We start from the raw sequence: 19,949 nt of genomic DNA on the forward strand, positions 1-19,949 counted from the left end.
AGGCTGCCCGACCGAGGCTGGAAACGGTACCGGGGGTCCTGTCGCGGCAGTGGGCTGGCTCGTCGGGCCTGCCGGTGCAGGAGTAGGCAGCAGGGGCGGCCGGGTGGAGGCGGCGAAGACGTGAGGCCGCGCCTCCCGCCGTGTGAGGTCATCATCGGCGTTCTGCAGCAGGGACCGGATCTCCTTGAAGGAAGGGCGAGGCTGCATGAAGGGAATCATGGCCGCTTGAGGCTTGAACCGGTCGCTGAGCCCTTGGAGAAGGATGTTGATAAGCTGGCGATCAGGCATAGGATCGCCTAGTTCGCGGAGCTCATCCGCCATCGTCTGGATGCGCTGACAGTAGACGCTGAGCGAGGAGTCCCCCTGAGGGGTGTTGCGGATCGCGGAGTGGAGGTTGTTGATCCGGGCGTCAGCGTTGTCCTGGAAGAGCTGGCGCAGGGACGCCCAGAGGGCGGCGGCGGTGGCGGCCTCACGGAAAACGAGATTGAAAATCTCCGTGGACACGCGTGTGTAGATCCATTGGATGATGGCGAGATCATCTGTGATCCAGCGAGCGTCGCCAGGACGAGGGGCGGCGTCAGCGGCGATGTGGTGACGGAGGTTGCAGCGCCCGAGGTGAACCTCAAAGAGGTGGCGCCAATGGTAGTAGTTGTGTTGGGCAAGATCTAAAGTAATAGGTATGAAGGGGGTGACATCGGCTATGGTGTCTGCGTAGGAGAGAGGAGTAGCCGTGGGAGGGGTAGAAGAGGCCGAGGCCTCGGCGGCGGCGACGGCCTTGGCGTGCTGGTCGAAGTAACCAGGCGGCGGCAGCGGCGGCGGCTTAGGCGGCGGCGCCATAGGTCAGGATCGATTAGTCTGATACCATGTAGGATTGTATTATGTCTCACAATTGATACAAAACTGTTTGGGGTACAAGGGATATAAATAGTAGAGCCAACCGACTAAGCCTAAAACCCTAGCTTGCGTTACAAGTCTAGCTTAACCGAAACATATAATCTAACAATTCGCATTTTGACTTTCATTTTTTATTCAGATACCAGCCAAACATTCTATCAGCACTCCTTGTTGTCATTGCGTGTAATTAACAAGAATTGTCTAAATTATTTTGCAGCATCGGCCTAATAACTCCGCCGCAGGCGCAGCCGAGACAGAACCCACATCCCCTCCACCACCATGGTAATTATAAAGTATGGCTTAATTTTTAAATGTTTTCTTGTCAATTTATAATTTTTTTTTAACTTGATTTTCGTTGTAGGTCGCCTAGGAACAAAATGTTCTTACCCCTTCTCTGGGGGTTTTTTGCTGCATGCTATGCAGTAGTTTACGTTGAAAACCGACAGATGGGGGGCCCTTTTGAGTGGAAGGAGCAACCATCTATCACTTGGGAGGAGCTCTATGCATCGGAGAAATCAGAATAATTAAATTGGTGTTGCGTTGAAAAGTGTCTAATTTCTATTGTATACTTATAGTTGAATAAGTTATAATTATTAGTTAGCCTCAGTCTGTTACTTTCTTCCATATTCGCCTGATGTGTCGATGCCATATATTTTTTAAAGAACAGTTCATCAGATTGTTAGAGTAAGGAGAACCGAGATATAATAAGAGTAAAATGACCAAACATGTATGATGGTCAACCTGATGCAAAGTACCAAGTGACGTTGACGAACATGCATGCCCTTGTTTTTTTTTCCTTGTAGCGCGATGCATGCCCTTTTCCTTAGACTGTACAAGAGCTTTATCCACGTGACTACGTCTCATATATACTCCTATATACTAGACAGATTTAGAAATAGGTACCCAATAGAAGAAGACTTTGCACTAGAACTGTTTCTCAACTTGCTGCAACTGAACCGATACAAATACAGAAATCCACACCGCTTTAAGAGTTTACATGAAGCATGTTCAAACTGATTAGCAGCACCGAAGAAACACAGAATTTTCCAAACCTTTCATCATCAATCATGTCTCGTGTATCCAGTTCTGTCCGGAGCGACACCTTCTCCGGCAGCAGCTCGATCGTGAGAACTATCAGTAGAGACGGGAGGTTTTATCACGTTTTGAACGAATAATCTACTGATGAACGCTCCAGTAGGTGGTCTTACAGTACGCTATGTGGAAGGAGCCAGGGAGGATGAAGGAGTGTAGGTAGCAGGAGAGAGCGGGAAATCCAACACGATCTGTGCCGTGCGCAAGGACCAAATGTTGTACACCAAAGAAGAGTATGAAGAAGAGATGATGAGAAAGAGGGAGTGTGGGGGGAGCGGGCCAGCGGCAGTAGCAAGCACATAGGCTGCCTGATAGGTGATGAGCGACCAAGTGGTCTTAAAGGAGTGCCTGATCAGGATGTCGTGGTGGCGCCAAATCTGGCCAGAGCAGATGCAGGAGAGAGGAAGGTGACGAGTTGAGGACTGGGCAGTACCGAACGCATGGGGTGCCAACAGGTAATGAACACCATGGCGGTCTTAGAAGAGTCCCTAGTCAGGATGTGGCGGCTACAACATATGTGGCCAGAGTAGATTCACGAGAGGAGATGGCGACAAGACGTCAGACCAGGAAGATGGCTGCGGATGCTGGAAAGAGATAGCGGCATAGAGATGTGAGGAGGCAGGTCATGCCCACCGCCACACGTTGTAGTTGCTTTCGTATCTTGATTAAAAAATTCACCAGTATGGCGGCATGGGTTCATCAAGATGAAGGCTACCTGAAAGAGGACGCAACATACGGGAAACAAATCAGTATCGAAAAAACCTGAATCATCGATAGTGTACTAACTTCTGTAAAGTGTAAGCACGTGAATCACCACTGTATGTAATTAACTTTGAAATGGACGATGAAGAAAGGGGCAGCTCTTCCAGACATCGAGGACAGATGCTAATTCCGTTATTGTCATTGTTGGATGCAACAACAAACTTTGCTTCTGAATAACAACTTCTGAGTTCAGTGTTGGCCGTGGGATTGTTCTGCAGGATCCGAGTGATGATTGTAAAAGTCAGAAAATGAACCTCCAAATACACTCGTGGATATAACTGCTTAGTACTTTGAGTTGGTCATAACCGAACCTGCTGGGTTGGAACTGAAACTCCGAGGGATGCCGGCAAAACATCACCATATATGCAATTTCCACAAGATGCAGTATGCACAGTTGGTGGTACAGTGGACTGTATGAAACAAATAATCAACCTGTTCCAGTATTACATGAAACGTGTATTAGTATTGAGATATTCAGAAGGTGTGTTAACATCATAAACGAACACTCTAATCATCAAAAACTGCTTAGATTTTGAACCTACCAGATCGAGCATAAAGTGCTCTTCCACCCGAATTGTTAATCTCTACTCAAGCTGCCAAATCAATAGTAAGGCCAGGCAATGCGTTGTGCAAGTAAACATATTGTCCAATACTCCAGAGAAGCAATGCATACAGAAGTAGCATGGCTCTATGATCTGAGACCTAAAACATTTCCATAGAAGAAGGTTAGGATCATCTTCTAGTCCAAAGTACAAGAAAACATACATGCAGAATAAGAGTCATTCACCTCCATTTCGATGTCCATCAACGGGTCTTGCCTTGGTCTCCAAAATTTACCATGCATACAGAAGTGCAGCAAATTGAGACACGCCAATTAAGAGCTGCCAAAACCGTATTAAAAAGGAAACTGTATAAGAATTATTTACAGAAACATAGGTAGCAATGTAAAAGGGGTGCAATCAAAATATATGACCAAAGTACGTGGTTTGCTTATTTTGCACTGTGAATGAAATCATACTGTTCAAACTTCCATTACTATGAGAGAAAGGGGAACAACACCTGCACAATGATGCTACCACATACGTGAAACAAATCAGTACCAAAAACCAGAAGCATCGATCATGCCACACTGTCAACATCACATGAAACTTGTCTAAACACATGATTCACCACTGGATGTAATTACCATTGAACTGGTCCAATGCAGCCAAGTTCCGAATGCCAACATATAAATTCACTGTTGGCTGTGAACTGCTCTGCCGAATTAGGGTGATGAATGTCAGAAAACTGAAAATTGTAAAGGGAACTCGGAAACATAAAATGCTCAATTGAGTTGGTCAACAGGTGAACCTGCTATATTGGGGCTGAAACTTTGAACCAGTGAAACATCACCAGATATGCAGTCTGCAGAAGATGCAATTGGCAGTTGGTGGTAGCATGCACGCACTGTATGAACAAACATTCAGCCTGTTCCATTATTGTATGAAACGTGTTTTAGCATTGAGATATTCAGAAAAGACTAAGGAAGCAGCGTTACATTAAACAAATAACAGAGTGCATCAAAGAAAGTGTGCTAATACACCATGTACATAAACAAGCACTCTTATGATCTAAAATTGCTTAGATAGACGATGGACATACCAAATCAAGGATAGAATGCTTTCCGCCCAAATCGATAACTTCACGAAATACAAGCTGTCCAACCACAAGGACTTAAAGCAGAGAATGCGTGCACAAGTGAATATATTGCCCAATACTCCAAGGAAGGAACACACAGAACCTAGCTTTCTGATCTGAGGCCTGCAACATTTCCAGAACGTGAAGGTTAGAATAACCATCACACTCGAATAAGAAGAAACCATGCATACATAAGAACTATGTCAGGAAAATAAATTGTTATTCACCTCCAGGTCCGTTGATCAATCAGTTGTCACATTAGTCTTTGAAATTTACCATGCATATATATGCACCTGCTACATGCAACTGCAGTACTCCGTTTCAGATACCAGTGTGTCTGACGTAATATGAGAGACAACAAATAGGTGCGTACGAAAAGAAGCTAGGTATAAGAAAATATGCAAGTTAGGCTGAGTATCTGCCACGTGTAAAATGCAGAAAAATAGAATGATGCACGCATGCCATGTAAAGGAAGCAATCGAAATTTATATAGAGAATTATAGATAGCCAAAGTGGAGCACAGCTTAATTATAACCTGGTCGAACGAGATCACATAAATCATGTACTAACCTGGAGATGGCCAGGCTGACGGTGTGTACATGCCACATGATGTATCCAGGATTCGTAGCCTATATACATACATTGCAGTTTGAACTGAGAGTATAGATCGATGGGTCTGTGCGGACAAGTTAGACACCTGTCAGATTTCACTAGTTAGTAACATAAAGATTAGGGGCTCGATTTCCTTGAGAAAATGAAGGAAAGTGATATGAATTAACTGTTACCATGGGCTATGCTCCGTATACCAGCCGTAAAGCTGGGTTTGCTGCTTGTACTATCTTCATTTCCTCTTGTAGCTCGGCACTGCAATGCTCTGCACGCAGCAATTGCAGTGAAGTGGGGAGGCCTCCCTTGGGAAGCGAAAGCAATCGGACTTTAGGGCAACGGTGGATTTCTAGTGTCCTGAGTGAAGAAAGACTGTGTAACCCTTGAGGGAGAGACAACAGACCCGAGCAGCTAAGAAATTTTAGTGATTGGAGAGAGGTGAGGAGCTGGAACGCCTTATTTTCCTCTTCCGTCAAGCTTTCCACATGATCATCATAACAAAAATGTAACGTGTGGAGGGTAGCAGCAATAAGGCTGCAGATGGGAGAAACAAGCACCGCTGAGATGCTATCCACAGAGAGTGTTGTCAATTGGTGGAAGGAGCCCGGCGGCAATTTGATCCTTGCCACCTCTGAAAACAGATCCGCTGCTATAGAATCAGAATGATAGTTATAGATCGTCAATTCCTTGAGGTTGACTGTGATGAGAGGATTGAACCCATCCACTGTAAACTTGTGGCAACCCAGCAGTGCTATACTGGTGAGAGACGTGAGCGTTGAGAGGAGAGCCATTGACTGGCTTGACCACATGCTTGAATCTCGTTCAACCAAAAGGTTCCTTAGACAGGTTAGCCTTTGGAGGTCTGTCCATGGGATTTTTGATCCATTTGTAAATGTGACACTCTCTAGTTTCCCCATATTGTGGAAGGCTAATGCATGTTCATAGCCTGACAAAACCAATCTATTTTTTGTGAAACGCACAGACCAAACTCGCCTCACTGACCTTGGCCTGGCGGCCTTAAGCCTATAACCCACTTCAAAATGTGTTAGTGCGGAAGTATGGGGCATGGGTGGAAGGGATAACTTGCGGCATTCATAAATAATAAATTCAGACAGGTTGGGATAGTGTGTGTCTTGGAGAAGGTGCTTCGACAAAAAAGGCAGTGTACGGAAACTAGGACACTCACTGCACTTGATGCTTTCAAGCTTCGGAAACTGATGGCAGTTAGGTCCCATGACCCACTCTTCAAGATCTGGCATGTTACTAAACTCAACTTTTTTCAGGTGCATGAAACTAAGGTCGGGCCCAATAAGACACATGCCAGTAATATTCTTCAACCGTAGTATCTTGAGATATGATAGATGCCCAAAAGGTGGAAGATTGCCCCAACACACACCATCTAGAGTGAGAGACTCCAAATGCTTAATGGTTATGTCACGACACAACCATCTAGGAAAGGCATAATCACCTTTAATGACAAGTTCTTTGAGATTATCATGTGGCTGGAGGCCATCAACAACATCAGTTGCAATCAGTTGTCCTCTTCTGCAGACTAGTGTCAATTTTTTCAGATTCCTTTTCAAAACCAAGTTGGCTTTACTGGCTTCTTCCTTGGTAGTAACCTTTTCCACATTATGTAAACAGAGTTCTCCTCCAAGATCTGTCAATTTCCCCAACTCTTCCAGTTCAAAACCAACACTCTTTTTCTTAACATGGAATTCTTTTAGCTCCTCTAGATGTTCTATCTTCCCAACCTCGGGAACATTGGAGTGGAGTTCATTGTTAGCAATGAAATGGCATAAATTAACAAGGCGGCTAATGTACTTAGGCAAACTAGAACTACCGTGCCAATCTTGTAGGTCTAGGAATAGCAAGTGATAAAATCTTGGTAGTGTACTAGGTAAAGTCACTTCTAAATGTTTGGGTGATCTAATTCTTAGATATCGTAGGTGGAGAAGTTTTGAGAAATTTTTTGGCAAGGAATTTGTAGAGTTCATTACTATAAAAAGGACACGGAGACCCTCTATTTCCTTGAACGTATCCATTAAAATCTCAGTTGTATGTTCTTCATATTCTCTGAAAATCATTAAAGTCCACAAATTTCCAATATTTATCCTGCTCTTCAGTTTATCCATTTCTTTCCTAAAATTTGCATCATATGCATCTCCCATTGTGATGGACAAGTGTTTTATTGATTGTGGGATGTCGTCCGCACTAAAACTTACGCCATTACTTATATTGACACATTCTTGTGATGATACACTCCGAGATAGGTCATGCAACAAATCATGAATAACATAATAGTGATCCTCCAGACCATCCATTTCCTTCATGATAAAACCACTGTTCACTAGTTGTTCAAAGTAATTATTATTTTTGCAGCTGGAGTCTATTATGCCTATTGCAGTCCAAAAGCGAGTAATTTCCAAATTTGTAAACCTATGATCTTTAGGGAAAAGGGAAAAATAAGAAAAACATTGTTTCAGGTGGAAAGGAAGGTAATCATAACTAATTTTCAGGGCTGGCATAATGTCATCACTATTTGTCTGATTATTCCACTCATTATTTTCAAGAACTTTCCTCCAATGTTCCCGAGAAAGGTTTTTCTTTAGTAACCGAGCAACTGTTTTGGCTGCTAATGGCGAACACTTCAATCTCTCTACAATTTTTCTTCCAATATCAGTTAATTCACTGTATTGCTGATCATGTTTATATTCACCAAATACACATGTCTGAAAAAAATCCATGAACTCCTCATGCTCCAAACCTTGCAGGTTTATTGGAATAGTTGATTTCTTCACACTTTCTTGTATTTTTGGAAATCGAGTTGTGACTAGAACCATGCTGCCTTTGACTCCCCCATTTATGAAAGGAACTAAAAAGTTGCTCCACTCAGAATCACTATCACATTTCCATATATCATCCAACACAATTAAGAACCTTATGTACTTCAATCTATGTGCAATGGACATTTGAAGCTGATCTAAATTGGCATTGGTTGTACCACTATCAGTGTACCTGTCCCGATAGTACTCAGATTTACTTGCGGGAATGCAGTTATTGATCTGCTGTGTAAGCTTAAGCACATCAAAATCAGTTGAAACACGGACCCAAACCCTAACATAGAAGTGTTCTTGAGTTCTTCTATCATTATACAAGTGTTGTGTGAAAGTTGTCTTTCCAATACCCCCTGGACCAACTATAGGAAGAACATAAAGAGGTTCACTATAATATGCACCACCAGTGATATCTTTTATAGTTTTCTCAAAAATGATACTCCTTCCATACAACTTATTTTGTTCAGTTGTTGATCCCATGACAGGCCATTCTATGGTGACTAATGTGCCTTCTGTGCTGCTATCGTTTGGAATTTTAAGCAAATCAGAGACATGAAGGCACTTGGAGTGTATGACCTCAATCACTGACTTGATTTTGTTGGACATGACCACTGTATCAAATTCCAAGTAATCTTCATGCCCACTAACATTAGCACTATCAAACTTGGCACTGCTTTGTGGATTATTAGTAACAGCAGTAGCAGCAGCACAAACATCATCTTTTCTAGATGAACAGGAGAGGTTTGAAAGCCAGTTACCAAAAGTATGGCGAACAGCCTTGCGGCCATGTTGAACCTTTTCTTGGATGTCACCTCCCAAAAATGGCGTCACATGGTGCGTGTTGTCGAGCTTGTCCTGGATCATGAAGTAGTGGAGCTCGTCCAGGGCATCCTCGGCCTCGTCGGCCTTCCTGGCAAGCTGTTGCAGCAGCCCCTTGAGCCCAGGGTTGTTGTCGTCCCTCCCCTGGGCCGCATGTAGGAGTGCTTGCATGTACATCAAGTCTTCTTTGATTTGCTCGGAGTTGAGGCCGAGCTCTTCGCTGGACACATACGCAGCCACCAAGTCATTGGACAGCTTATCCAGCAGCTTGCCGACGAGCCAGCTCGCGACGCCGGCCGCCATCTCCATCTCCCCAGGGCACAGAGGCAGGTGATTGGTTTGTGAGGTTTGAGTTTTGTGGATTACCAGGTAGCAGCAAGTATGTGCGCATACTTAGGGAGACACCTTGATGGATCCTTTTATAGAGTTGGTGGAAGGCTGTATTCTAACAAATTTAATCTAGGTTCCGTTTGATCGTGTCGGCGTCTTCAAGGAAGAAAAGGATGAGACGCAACTTTGCTGATTCCAGTTCGTTTTAATTATTCAAATGGCCATCCTTGACATCTATGGGGCCTCCAAGATGTTCTTTTCCTTTAAAAAAATGAATGTCAACTTGAATGATTAAGCTAACAAATTGACAGGAGCACTGGTGGCGCCTCTTGGAGGCCATACCAGGCCATGGCCCGGTCTTCCAAAAACGAAAATCACAATTAGTGAGGCATTTTGACTCATCAGATTCATTGAGGCCTTGATTCCCATCATGTCTTACCCCCTATAGCTCTAATTGGCCTATGCTAGTTTAGTCGGCCCCTCCTTCAGTGGCTGCACGCTCCGCCACTCACAGGAGGCTGGAGCTGTACAAAGCCATGTGAAGGTGGTCGTGGGATGCAGTTAGCAATGAACAATTAAATACACAAGGGCTTTTTCATGCTGGGAAATGTATGGCAGATTGACCGGTGACTCTGCAAAGTAGATGCTTCGGTTGTTCAATTATATGATCAACTTTTTTTTTTTGAGAACAATTATATGATCAACTTGAATGAGGCAAATGGTAGAAATACATACCAGAACGTGCCCTCTTCCCCGTCGCAGTCAGCCCACTCTTGCCACGTCTGCCTGGAGAAAAAGAAAAAAAAATTAGGCGAGCCCCATTAACCAGTACCAGTTTTTTAAGGGTTGATTGCTGACCGGGCCTGCCGCCCGGTCAGTACCAGTTTTGGCTAGCCATGAACTCCAGAACACTAACCAAACAAGAACTTACATCGCGATTTCATGTGAGTGGTGGTGCGATCCGATGTCTCCTTGGACCTTGGCAACAAGAAGAAAAATAATAATGGCTGATGCATTCTAACAGTGACCTTGTGTGCACGGACCACGGAGATGACCCGCACACGGAAAACGACCGTATATGTACGGGAACATGACGATGTGCTGAGTGATCGCTCGTATAGATAATAATGAATCTAACAGATGGAATGTGGACTCACCTGATTGGCGAACCCGACAGTGCGGTCGGCCGGAGTGGGAGAAGACGAAGGCAATCGATCTCCCTCGACCTCACATGAATCTCGAGTTAACTCCTTCGTAGATAACTCTTGGCGGCTAGGGTAAGTTGAAGGACGAGGAAACGCTGTCAATATCACGAAATGTGGCGCCGGCGAGCTTCGCGGCCGCGCGCTTACTGGAGCTGCGGAGACTAATGGTGCCCCGAGAGCTTCCGACAGATCAAGTAAGGAGGGGTCCACAGGTGAGTTATTGAGAGGGTGGAGGTATGTACTCCACGGGGGGCGGAGGGGTGAACTCGTCGCCGACGAGCAGCTCGCCGTTGCGGGGGAGGCTCTACAACCTCGTCGTCGTGTTCGTGTGACCAGTGGAAACTGGTGGCAAGGGACGACGGGCCTGGACAATTTTGTGAACGTGCACCGGCCCAGCCCGTGCACAGTACTCAGGCCAGCTTTCTCTATTTAACGGCCATCCCGGCCCAACCAAACAAACCAGGGACTATTACACGGAACATTTACCTAATTAGACTCAAAACCTACCTGAAGGCTGCACGTAGGAATGTAAACGAATTGGATCGGATTGGATAATGCTATTTTCATATTCTTTATTATATTTTTTAGAGGATTTGGATCGATGCGGATTCAAATGTAAATTATATAGGATTGTGGATATAGAGTGGATTACTCAAATGACGCTTTATTACTTAAAAGAGAGAGGATTTGGTGACTAGGTGTATACGTGAGCACCCTCTAGATGCCACACGATCTGTGTTGAGATCCGGTTCTTGTCAATTGGATCTGTTGCCTTGACGCTGTCTTATCCATTGCTAAACGTACTTGGCGTGGGCTGCAGGTCCCGCGTTTCAATGATTGGTACTATTTGAGTTCAAAAAAGGTGGGTCGTACGTGATTTCGAAGTGTTGCCAGTGCTGATGTGGTTTGCTAACCCAACAATGATGGTAACAGAGGATTGCTAGATGTGACACGTGTCAACCAACAGATGTGTGCTCACGTATACACCCGGTCACCAGGCTTCTTTTGTTACTTAAAAGGTGAGCATTACACTCAGGGCCTGCATAGTTTTTTTTCGAAATGGGGGTATTCCCCGGCTTCTGCATCATGACGATGCACACGGCCATTTATTAAACGAAGGTTCAAAATAGCATTGTTTACAACCCACGCCAACCTTGAAGATCGATACAATAATCAACCGTCGATAAAGACCCAAAAACGCATACTATGACTACACATCAACATAGCCTTCTAGTATGCCGCCAACCAGCCTGGCACAAGATATCCTGAGCGACCATCAGGAGCCGTGTGCATCCAGAAACCATGGCATCCCGCTGCCCCTCCGGAGAGAGTAGAGCCCACAGTTGGACCCAGTGGGAAACCATATGGATAACCTGCAAGAAATGAAAAGAGGTTTTTTTATTAAAAATGATATCATTCCTGACCCTCCAGATAGACCAACATAAAGCAGAAACCCCAATCTGGATAAAAGTCTTAGATTGTCTATCTACTCCATTTAACCAATTACCAAACATATTAGTAACATTGGTGGAGGTGGAAGATCATATGTAAAGTTAACCGTACGCCATAAGAGCTTAGCTAAGGGGCATTCAATAAAAAGGTGCTGAATAGTCTCATGTTCCCCACAGAAAACACATTTGGTACACCCATTCCAATAACGTTTAGCTAAATTGTCCTTAGTTAATAACACCTTATTACTTAAGAACCATATGAAAAAAATTATCTTTAGTGGGATTTTAATCTTCCATAGATATTTTCTGAGGAAAGGGGTATGGTCACACATAAGATCTTCATACATCGATTTCACTGTAAACAATCCATTTGTTGTCAAATTCCAGACAAAACGATCATCCTCTTCACTTAATTGTACCATCATAAGTCTCCGACATAATTGCAACCAGAAAGTCCATTTATTACCAGTCAGCACAAGGGCCTGCATAGCTAAGATGCATATAGCCTCCATCCACGATAATAACGAACAAAAGTCTGAACAAAACGAACACTAAGAAAATCTTAGCAGCCATCTAGACAAGGGGAGTTGCAATCCTATGATTATGTAGCCACCCATATCGGTTTATAAATTTCTTCGTCGTATCCTTCAACTATGTAGACACCTTTGTAAAGAGATTGTGGTCCTCCGTGCACTGAAACGACGACCATGAACGGACAAAGTCATACAACGGTATATTACCTTCATAAGAGAAAATCTTTTATTGTTAAAAACCTTATCATTTCTACGTAGCCATAGCGACCATACAATTCACCCCTTTTAGCGAATTTCCAAATACATTTGCAATACTTCGCGGTGTGTATAGGTAGAATATATCTGAATGATTGATCATATAGACCTAGCGAGCTGGCATTGAAAGAAAAGGTGTTTTATTGTCTCCTTGCCGTGTCAAAAAACGCACTTCACACATCCATGCTAATATCATTTTACAAGGTTGCCTTTAGTTTGAATAACACCGCGAAGAAAATACCATGCAAAAAAAACCTTAATCGTCAATGGTTCCTCATCTTCCAAATAGCCTTATCATTAATCACCGGCTGAATGGGTTCGATTAATGCTTTATACATGGAACCTATCGAAAATACACCATTCTTGGTAAGTCCCTATTGAAATTCTATCGACTGGGCTGAAGCTAAGCGATGTATAAAGCAATTCATTCCATGGTGCTAACCGGGGTCCAACCAAATCACGCCTGAACACCACAGTCAGTGGAGATGTTTCCATCACCCTCTCTAAGGTAGCATCTTAATTTATAAAGTATAATATTGTGCAAAGATGTATATTGTTCTCGAAGGGAGTTGCTCCCAACCACTTATCCTCCCAGAACCTTATCTCCAATCCATCTCTAATGGAGAAAAAACCATATGGAAAAAAGTACTTCTTGGTTGCCATAATACTAACCCAAAAGTGAGAGTATCCCGATTTCCATATAACTTGAGAAATCGCTTTTGTGCCAACGTACTTTTTCCGCAACAAGTTTTGCTATACACCGTCCTCACTTAACAACGTGGCCAACCATTTTGCAAGTAAGGCCCTGTTTTTAACCTCTAGTAGCCAACCATTTTGCAAGCAAGGCCCTGTTTTTAACCTCTAGATCATGGACACCAAGTCCACTCTGATCCTTTGGATGGCAAATAGCACTTCGTATAGTTAACCGGTTTTTTTTCCACTATATCATTGCCAAAAGAATCTGGAACGGAAATAGTCCAGTTTCCTCAAAACTCCTTTAGGAAATTGGAAGAAAGAAATCATGTATAATATCATATTTGTAAGTACTAAATTTATGAGAACTAATTTTTCGCCCAAAGATAGTAGTTTTCCTTTCCCACTACTAAGGCGCCTTTCCTCGACGAGCTTCCCTTTAGCAAGCGTGAGCCTCCGATGATGGATCGGAATGTCCATAACTGATTAGAAAGTTGCCCAACCTACATCCGAAAAGTTTGGCATATAGGTTGGCCTCGTTTTGGGCCTCACCAAAACAGAAAATTTCACTTTTATGAAAATTTATCTTAAGATCTGACAATTGCTCGGACGCTAATAGGATTAATTTCAGGTTTCTCACATTTTTCAAGCCATGCTCCATAAACTGAATTGTGTCATCGGCGTATTGAAGGATAGACAGCCCACCATCAACCAAATGAGGGACTACTTCTTCAATCTAGCTATCAAGTTTAGCGCAATCAATAATAATAGCAACCATATCCGCCACGATATTAAATAACATCGGAGTGAGGGATCGCCTTGCCTCAAACCTTTTTTTGACTGAAAGTATCTACCAACATCATCATTGACCTTAATGGCGACACTTCCTCCAAAAACAATGTTATTAATTAGGGCGCGCCACTTTTCAGAAAACCTTTTATTCTAAGAGTTTATTGAATAAAGGACCACTTAACTTTGTCATAGCCTTTTTCAAAGTTGATATTGAGATAACCCATTCAACTTTTTGCGATGCATTTCATGGACGCCATCAATATATGTAGATCACAACTAGTAAAAGGTAAGCATAATTAAACCAGTGAGGGGTCATTAGTGAAGGAGAAGTAAAAAGGGGAGAAATGTTTATCTGAAAGGTTTCATAGAGCCTCTCTGCAAAAAGAACTACTCTGGTTGCACACTACCAAAATATCAATGCAGCTATAGCATAACCAACTACTCCGTACTTACAAAAGTGGGCATACAAATTCTTGCTAGTTTAATTCAGTCTATTTACTACATTACGCTTGGTCACTAATGTCTGCACGAACCCTTATTCTACTAACATTGTGAAATCTGCATCGCCTGCAAAAATGTTGCGAGAGCAAGTTCACGCTTTTCATTGTTTGATATCTTCTAGGAAGTACTCAGGGATCTCTTGTGGTGGAATCAATTCCGACACACGCTCAAGCTGGATAATGATCAAACAAACAAATATAAACAAAAGGTTTGTATGAGAAAACCAAAAGAGTGGCGAATCCGGATCTTACCTCGCAGTGATTGTACTTGTCTTTTACGGAAGCTGGTTTCAGGCCTGGATACGTTCCAATCGACTGCAAACAGTGTATCTTCAAGATGCAACACTTGAGATCAGAGACCTTGTAGTCCATTTTCCATTGCAGCATCAGGTTCTTGAGAATCAACACAAGCTAATTTAGAAAATCATAAAGCATAATGTAAAGTCAAGCAAATATTAATGTCTTCTTACCCAAGGTCGGGTATTTGGGTTGATTGTGAACCTGGCCACAAAAAGGCAGGCAGCGGCAACAACTGATGGCTTGAACTTTGTGCAGTCATAGTCCAACAAGCTTAAGTCCGCAAGGTAGCTACACAGAAACTCCAGCTTTTTTGCATCGCCTCGACGACAAGTAGCTATGTATCTCCTACAAGCAGACAACTTTAGATTTAAGACCTTTTGGAGCCCAGTGCAGCAATAATCTTAAGACAACATACTATTCTAAGTATGAACACGCCTTGGCTGTGGGATATGGCTTGACAATCGAAGCTGCGTTCAGCCCACCACACTAATCCCATAAAAATAAAATTAGTTTGTGGGATGGCCTGACCGATGAAACTGTGTTGGGCCACCACTAAATCCCATAAAAGGGAAACTAGTTAGAGACTGCATATGTGCTATGCTAGCAAGACAACATGATTTGGGTCCGCTTTTCACATAGCAGAACCAGGATCCAGGATTTACTACGGTTTCCTTTGAGAAAGATTGTTTGGCGCAACGGACATGTGCCGAGTGTTAGGCTTAAGAATGTTTCAAACAAATATGGCAGTTCATAATACTACTGTTGTATGTGACTGAGACATTATAACTATTTGGAAAAGTTTCAGAAATAGCAGGTACCGTAGAAAAGTTCTTGTAGTGGGGCTCCCCATCTCAAACTTAAGCAAATTCAGTATGTCAGACTCCATCTTCACCACCTGCAGTGCATAAAAAGCAGAAATGTTTCTCCGCCATTCAAGATCACCAAAATTTACTAAGAAACGGGAAAAAATAATTAGAATAAAGGCTACCTGCTGTTTGGTGTATAAGTTGTCGGTAATGTAAGTGTAATCCTCCACCTCATGTATATATCCATTTTCATATTTCCTGCAACATTTCACTCATACTAGTCAGATGGTCACGCGCGCTAACAGATAAACAAAGCAAAAAAATGATAAACAGCAGTTTAGTAGTCCCCTACGCAGCAAGAAGCATTGCAGCCACGGCCAGTAACTGCAGCTCCTTCCGGACAATGACACCCACTGAGAGGAAGCGGTCCACGTATGAAACCGCAAGGTGAAGTGTGTCAGCCGGAAACTTAAATGCATCAGCCACTCTCACGAGCCAATTCACCACGGCTGCCCTCCGAGCAGGGGTAACTAGGGTCTCCGGCATATAGTCCCTCGGCCTCCTTAGCTCCTAAAATTTTGACAAAATTTAGACAACACAGTCACACATAATGCATCCATTAACAAATCATGTTATGTTGATATAAGATCGTCGTAAATTCAGACAATCAAGATGGTACTACATCCTGAAGAATTCATAGCTTAAGATTCGTAATCAGGCCAGTGAAGTTAACGTAGCAAGAAAAAAAAACGCGCATGGATTCTGACTTAAGTCTGAATGACTTTGGTCACCACACATGGCAGGGACTCAAAGTCACCTGAACTTAAGATAGTGGATTCGTGACGTCAAAAAATACTTTCGTTTGCAATAATAGATGGAAAGCTTAATTATACAGCATCCTAATTTCATCATTAGCTTAACGAGCAGTAAATAAAAACTAGATAGTGTCCCACGTCCATAACCAAACACACTGAATAAATACATCGAGATTTATCCACAACACAGTAAATCACCTAGTAAATTCCGGAAATCCATGAGTGCGACGTGATCACGCCCAAAAACTCCCCAATTCTACCCAGTATGATCTCACCTGAACAGGCCAACATGAACTAACCCCCACCGCAAAAACACAACATTTGAGAAGGGGAATCGACAAACCCTCGCTCACCTCCAGGGACCGCATGTAGCTGTCGATGTCCTCCAGGTACGACGCGATAGTCGCCCGGACCGCGACAGGGTCCGTCTGCTCCGGCTCCGAGTATGCGTCTAGCAGACGGGCGCGGTCAGCCACGCAGCCCACGCTCTCCTCCATCCTCTCCGGCGGCTCTTTGGTTTCGCCTAAAGCCATGACGTAAAATTAGATAAACACGCTCGCCAGAAACTTTGTCCAAGGTAGGGGCACTTGTCGTGCTCCTCTGTTTTCTCTTTATTCCTCTCAATATCACGGTCATACATTGATGCACAGCCTGGTGCATCTTACGTAGCATAGCCACAGCTTATCCTAACTCGAGAAGGACTCGGACTAATGTTATGCCGAGTACGACTTGCAAGCTAACTCAACTTACGTACCTAGCTAACTGCGTGCAAATACTACTAGGACACTGACATGCATGCATGCACAACTCAGCATGCGAACCTATTACAAATAACACTTACCTAACCTAAGCAGGCTTAAGCTATGGAGACTGTACGTGTCTCCGACTCAAACTCAGCTAGACAAGATTGGATTATTTCCAACAGCTTGGAAGCCCTCGGCGACGGTTGAAGCTAGCGATGGACACCGAAGCATTGTATGCCATCAGGAGCTTGGCTATTTCTGGAAGCCCGGCCGTCCTAATTTTCTGTCTGATTTTGTCTTCCGCCGACAGGATTTTGGGGTTGGTTATGTTAGATGATAGAGGTTTAGTCAGATACGATCTGTTTAGATGTAACCATGTCTGTCTCATATACGATTCAATTTGTAACCTGTCTGGTGACACATAGCACCACATCGATGTAAATATGAACCTCCAGGGGCTCGGCAGATTATCCGAGTAGACCCTAATACCAGTATCCCTAAACTTTTACATGGTATCGAGAGCAAGCTCTTCCGCCTCGTCTACCTGATCGCAGCTTCGACGGAATTTCATCCCCTGTGCCGTTCTAGGATCGGCATCGCCCTCCACCCACCCCGTTGCTATCCTCCAGCTCGACCGCTATGGTGTCCTCGAGCAGCCTCGCCCCGATCAACCTCGGGAACCCTCCGTCTGAAAAGCTCACCAGGAAAAACTTTCCCCTATGGCGTTCCATGGTGCTCCCTGCTATTCGAGGGGCACAGCTCGTCGGACTTCTAGATGGTTCCGACCCAGAGCCACCAAAAGAACTTGCGCCAACCGCGGTCGAGAAGACCGCAGATGATCAGGCGAAACCGGTGCCCAATCCGGCATACGCAGCCTGGCTTGCACGGGACCAATCTGTCCTGTCTTACCTACTCCAATCTCTCTCCCTTGAGATCTTGCCCCATGTCCACCGGATTGAAAGCGCCGCCGGTGTCTGGCGAACTCTAGCGGAGATGTTCGCGGCTCAGAGTGAAGCTCGCGTCACCAATCTGCTCGTGGCGCTCGCGAACACCAAGAAGCTGTAGATGACTACTTCTGAATTTCTTACCAAGATGCAGGGCTTCGCCGACGAGCTTGTCTCCGCCGGTCACCCCTTGCTAGATCGCCAGCTCGTGTCATATATACTCGTCGGGCTTGGTGGCGGCTACAATTCTCTTGTCGCCGCTCTGGGCGTTGCTACAACGCCGATCACGCTGAGCATGCTCTGCTCCCAGCTTGATGCATACGATCAGCGCCAAGAGATGCTCAATGCATCGCCATCTGACGAGTTTGAAACTTCTGCCAACGCCGCATCACGCCAGCGTCGCCCTCAGTTCTTCTCCAACTCTGGTTCTGGCAAACCTCGTGATCATGGTGACCGACGGACGATCGCCGTGATGAGCGTCGGGATGGGCGCCGTGATGAGCGTCCTAGTTATCAAGGCCGTGGAGGCGGCCGTGGCCCTCCAGGAGGGGGTCGAGGACGTGGCCGTGGTCGCCGCCGGACTACACCCTGGGTCAATGCCACTTGCCAAATCTGCAATAAGGAAGGACATTATGCAAAAGATTGATGGTCCCGTTATGAAGAGGATGATGGCTATGGTGAGAAGGAGATCAACGCCGCCTATGGGGTGGACACTAATTGGTACCAGGATTCTGGTGCAACTCATCACATCACTGGAGAGCTCAATAACCTGTATATGAGGGATACCTACAAGGGCTATGACAAGGTCAACACTGCCAATGGACAAGGTATGACTATTTCCCATATTGGTCAATCAATAGTTCATAACCATGCTCGAAATCTTCATCTTCGCAATGTTCTATATGTCCCCAATGCATCTAAGAATCTTCTTTCCGTTCGTTGTTTCACATATGATAATAGAGTGTTCATAGAGTTTCATCCTTTCTTCTTTTTGATTAAGGATCAGGTCACCAAGAAAATAATTCATAAAGGACGGTGTGTTGGTGGACTTTATCCCCTTATTTCCTCATTGGAGTCATCAAGTTCTCAGAAGCATGCTTTTGTTGCCACTACGCCATCTCAGTCTCGGTGGCACAATCGTTTAGGTCATCCCTCGTTCGTCATAGTTAGGCATATTGTTAGCCCAAATAAACTTCCATGTATTCAAGAGTCTAGTCATGAGTTAGTGTGTGATCCTTGTCAGCAAGCTAAAATTCACCAGTTACCCTATCCTATATCAACTAGTGTATCTACAGTACCTCTTCAGTTAGTGTTCTCTGATGTATGGGGTCCTGCACCTACTTCTGTTGGTCATCATGATTACTATGTAAGCTTCATTGATGATTATAGCAAGTTTACTTGAATTTATTTGCTTAAGAAAAAATCAGATACCTTGGCTGCTTTTGTGAATTTTCAGAAGCTTGTTGAACGAAAATTTGGTAGAAAAATTCTTACAGTACAATCTGATGGGGGGGGAGAATACATCTCAACTCTCTCTTCCAAACACAGGGAATTTCCCATCTTATGTCATGTCCCCATGCTCACCGGCAAAATGGAGCAGCTGAACGAAAACACCGCCACATTGTTGAAGTTGGTCTATCTCTTCTCGCTCAAGCTGGCATGCCCTTAAAATTCTGGGATGAAGCTTTCCTCACTGCCACATACCTTTTAAACATGCTCCCCAACAAAGTTATCAATAATGACACACCTGTGCATCGTCTCCTAGGTACACATCCAAATTATTCATCTCTTCGAGTTTTTGGCTGCGCATGTTGGCCAAATCTTCGTCCATATAATAAGCGTAAACTGGCTTTCCGCTCTACGCAATGTGTCTTCCTAGGCTATAGTCCACGTCAT

At 44.1% G+C, this 19,949-nt stretch overlaps 2 protein-coding genes across 2 annotated transcripts; both read right to left on the bottom strand.

Annotated features, from left to right (window-relative positions):
- Positions 1 to 1,812: 1,812 nt before the first annotated feature.
- Positions 1,813 to 10,553, bottom strand: LOC127296575 (putative disease resistance protein RGA3). The gene is made up of 14 exons (XM_071819390.1): positions 10,175 to 10,553; positions 9,949 to 9,995; positions 9,753 to 9,803; positions 5,211 to 8,907; positions 4,996 to 5,122; positions 4,653 to 4,807; positions 4,390 to 4,548; positions 4,099 to 4,215; positions 3,808 to 4,004; positions 3,536 to 3,629; positions 3,291 to 3,450; positions 3,060 to 3,180; positions 2,801 to 2,960; positions 1,813 to 2,701 (listed from the first exon to the last, which is right to left on the bottom strand). Coding segments are annotated over exons 2-4 (3,744 nt in total). The 5' UTR covers positions 9,951 to 9,995; positions 10,175 to 10,553; the 3' UTR covers positions 1,813 to 2,701; positions 2,801 to 2,960; positions 3,060 to 3,180; positions 3,291 to 3,450; positions 3,536 to 3,629; positions 3,808 to 4,004; positions 4,099 to 4,215; positions 4,390 to 4,548; positions 4,653 to 4,807; positions 4,996 to 5,122; positions 5,211 to 5,216.
- A 3,994-nt stretch (positions 10,554 to 14,547) lies between these two features.
- On the bottom strand, positions 14,548 to 16,900 carry LOC127347912 (cyclin-A3-1-like). The gene is made up of 7 exons (XM_051374047.1): positions 16,721 to 16,900; positions 15,905 to 16,122; positions 15,735 to 15,810; positions 15,565 to 15,641; positions 14,917 to 15,091; positions 14,699 to 14,839; positions 14,548 to 14,619 (listed from the first exon to the last, which is right to left on the bottom strand). The coding sequence occupies exons 1-7, from the start codon at positions 16,898 to 16,900 to the stop codon at positions 14,548 to 14,550; spliced, it is 939 nt and encodes a 312-aa protein (XP_051230007.1).
- Positions 16,901 to 19,949: the final 3,049 nt, after the last annotated feature.

The sequence above is a fragment of the Lolium perenne genome, chromosome 4, assembly GCF_019359855.2.
Source record: "Lolium perenne isolate Kyuss_39 chromosome 4, Kyuss_2.0, whole genome shotgun sequence".
NCBI lineage: Eukaryota > Viridiplantae > Streptophyta > Magnoliopsida > Poales > Poaceae > Lolium > Lolium perenne.

What these genes read in the sequence shown, in the direction of transcription:
- LOC127347912 (XM_051374047.1), bottom strand. Translation starts at nt 16,900, where the DNA reads ATGGCTTTAGGCGAAACCAAAGAGCCGCCGGAGAGGATGGAGGAGAGC. An exon ending in GCTACATGCGGTCCCTGGAG is followed by an intron (nt 16,123 to 16,720) that starts GTGAGCGAGGGT and finishes TCAAAATTTTAG; the next exon opens with GAGCTAAGGAGGCCGAGGGA. An exon ending in GCTGCAATGCTTCTTGCTGC is followed by an intron (nt 15,811 to 15,904) that starts GTAGGGGACTAC and finishes GAAATGTTGCAG; the next exon opens with GAAATATGAAAATGGATATA.
- LOC127296575 (XM_071819390.1), bottom strand. An exon ending in GGGGAAGAGGGCACGTTCTG is followed by an intron (nt 8,908 to 9,752) that starts GTATGTATTTCT and finishes GTATGTGTCCAG; the next exon opens with CGAAGAGCTCGGCCTCAACT.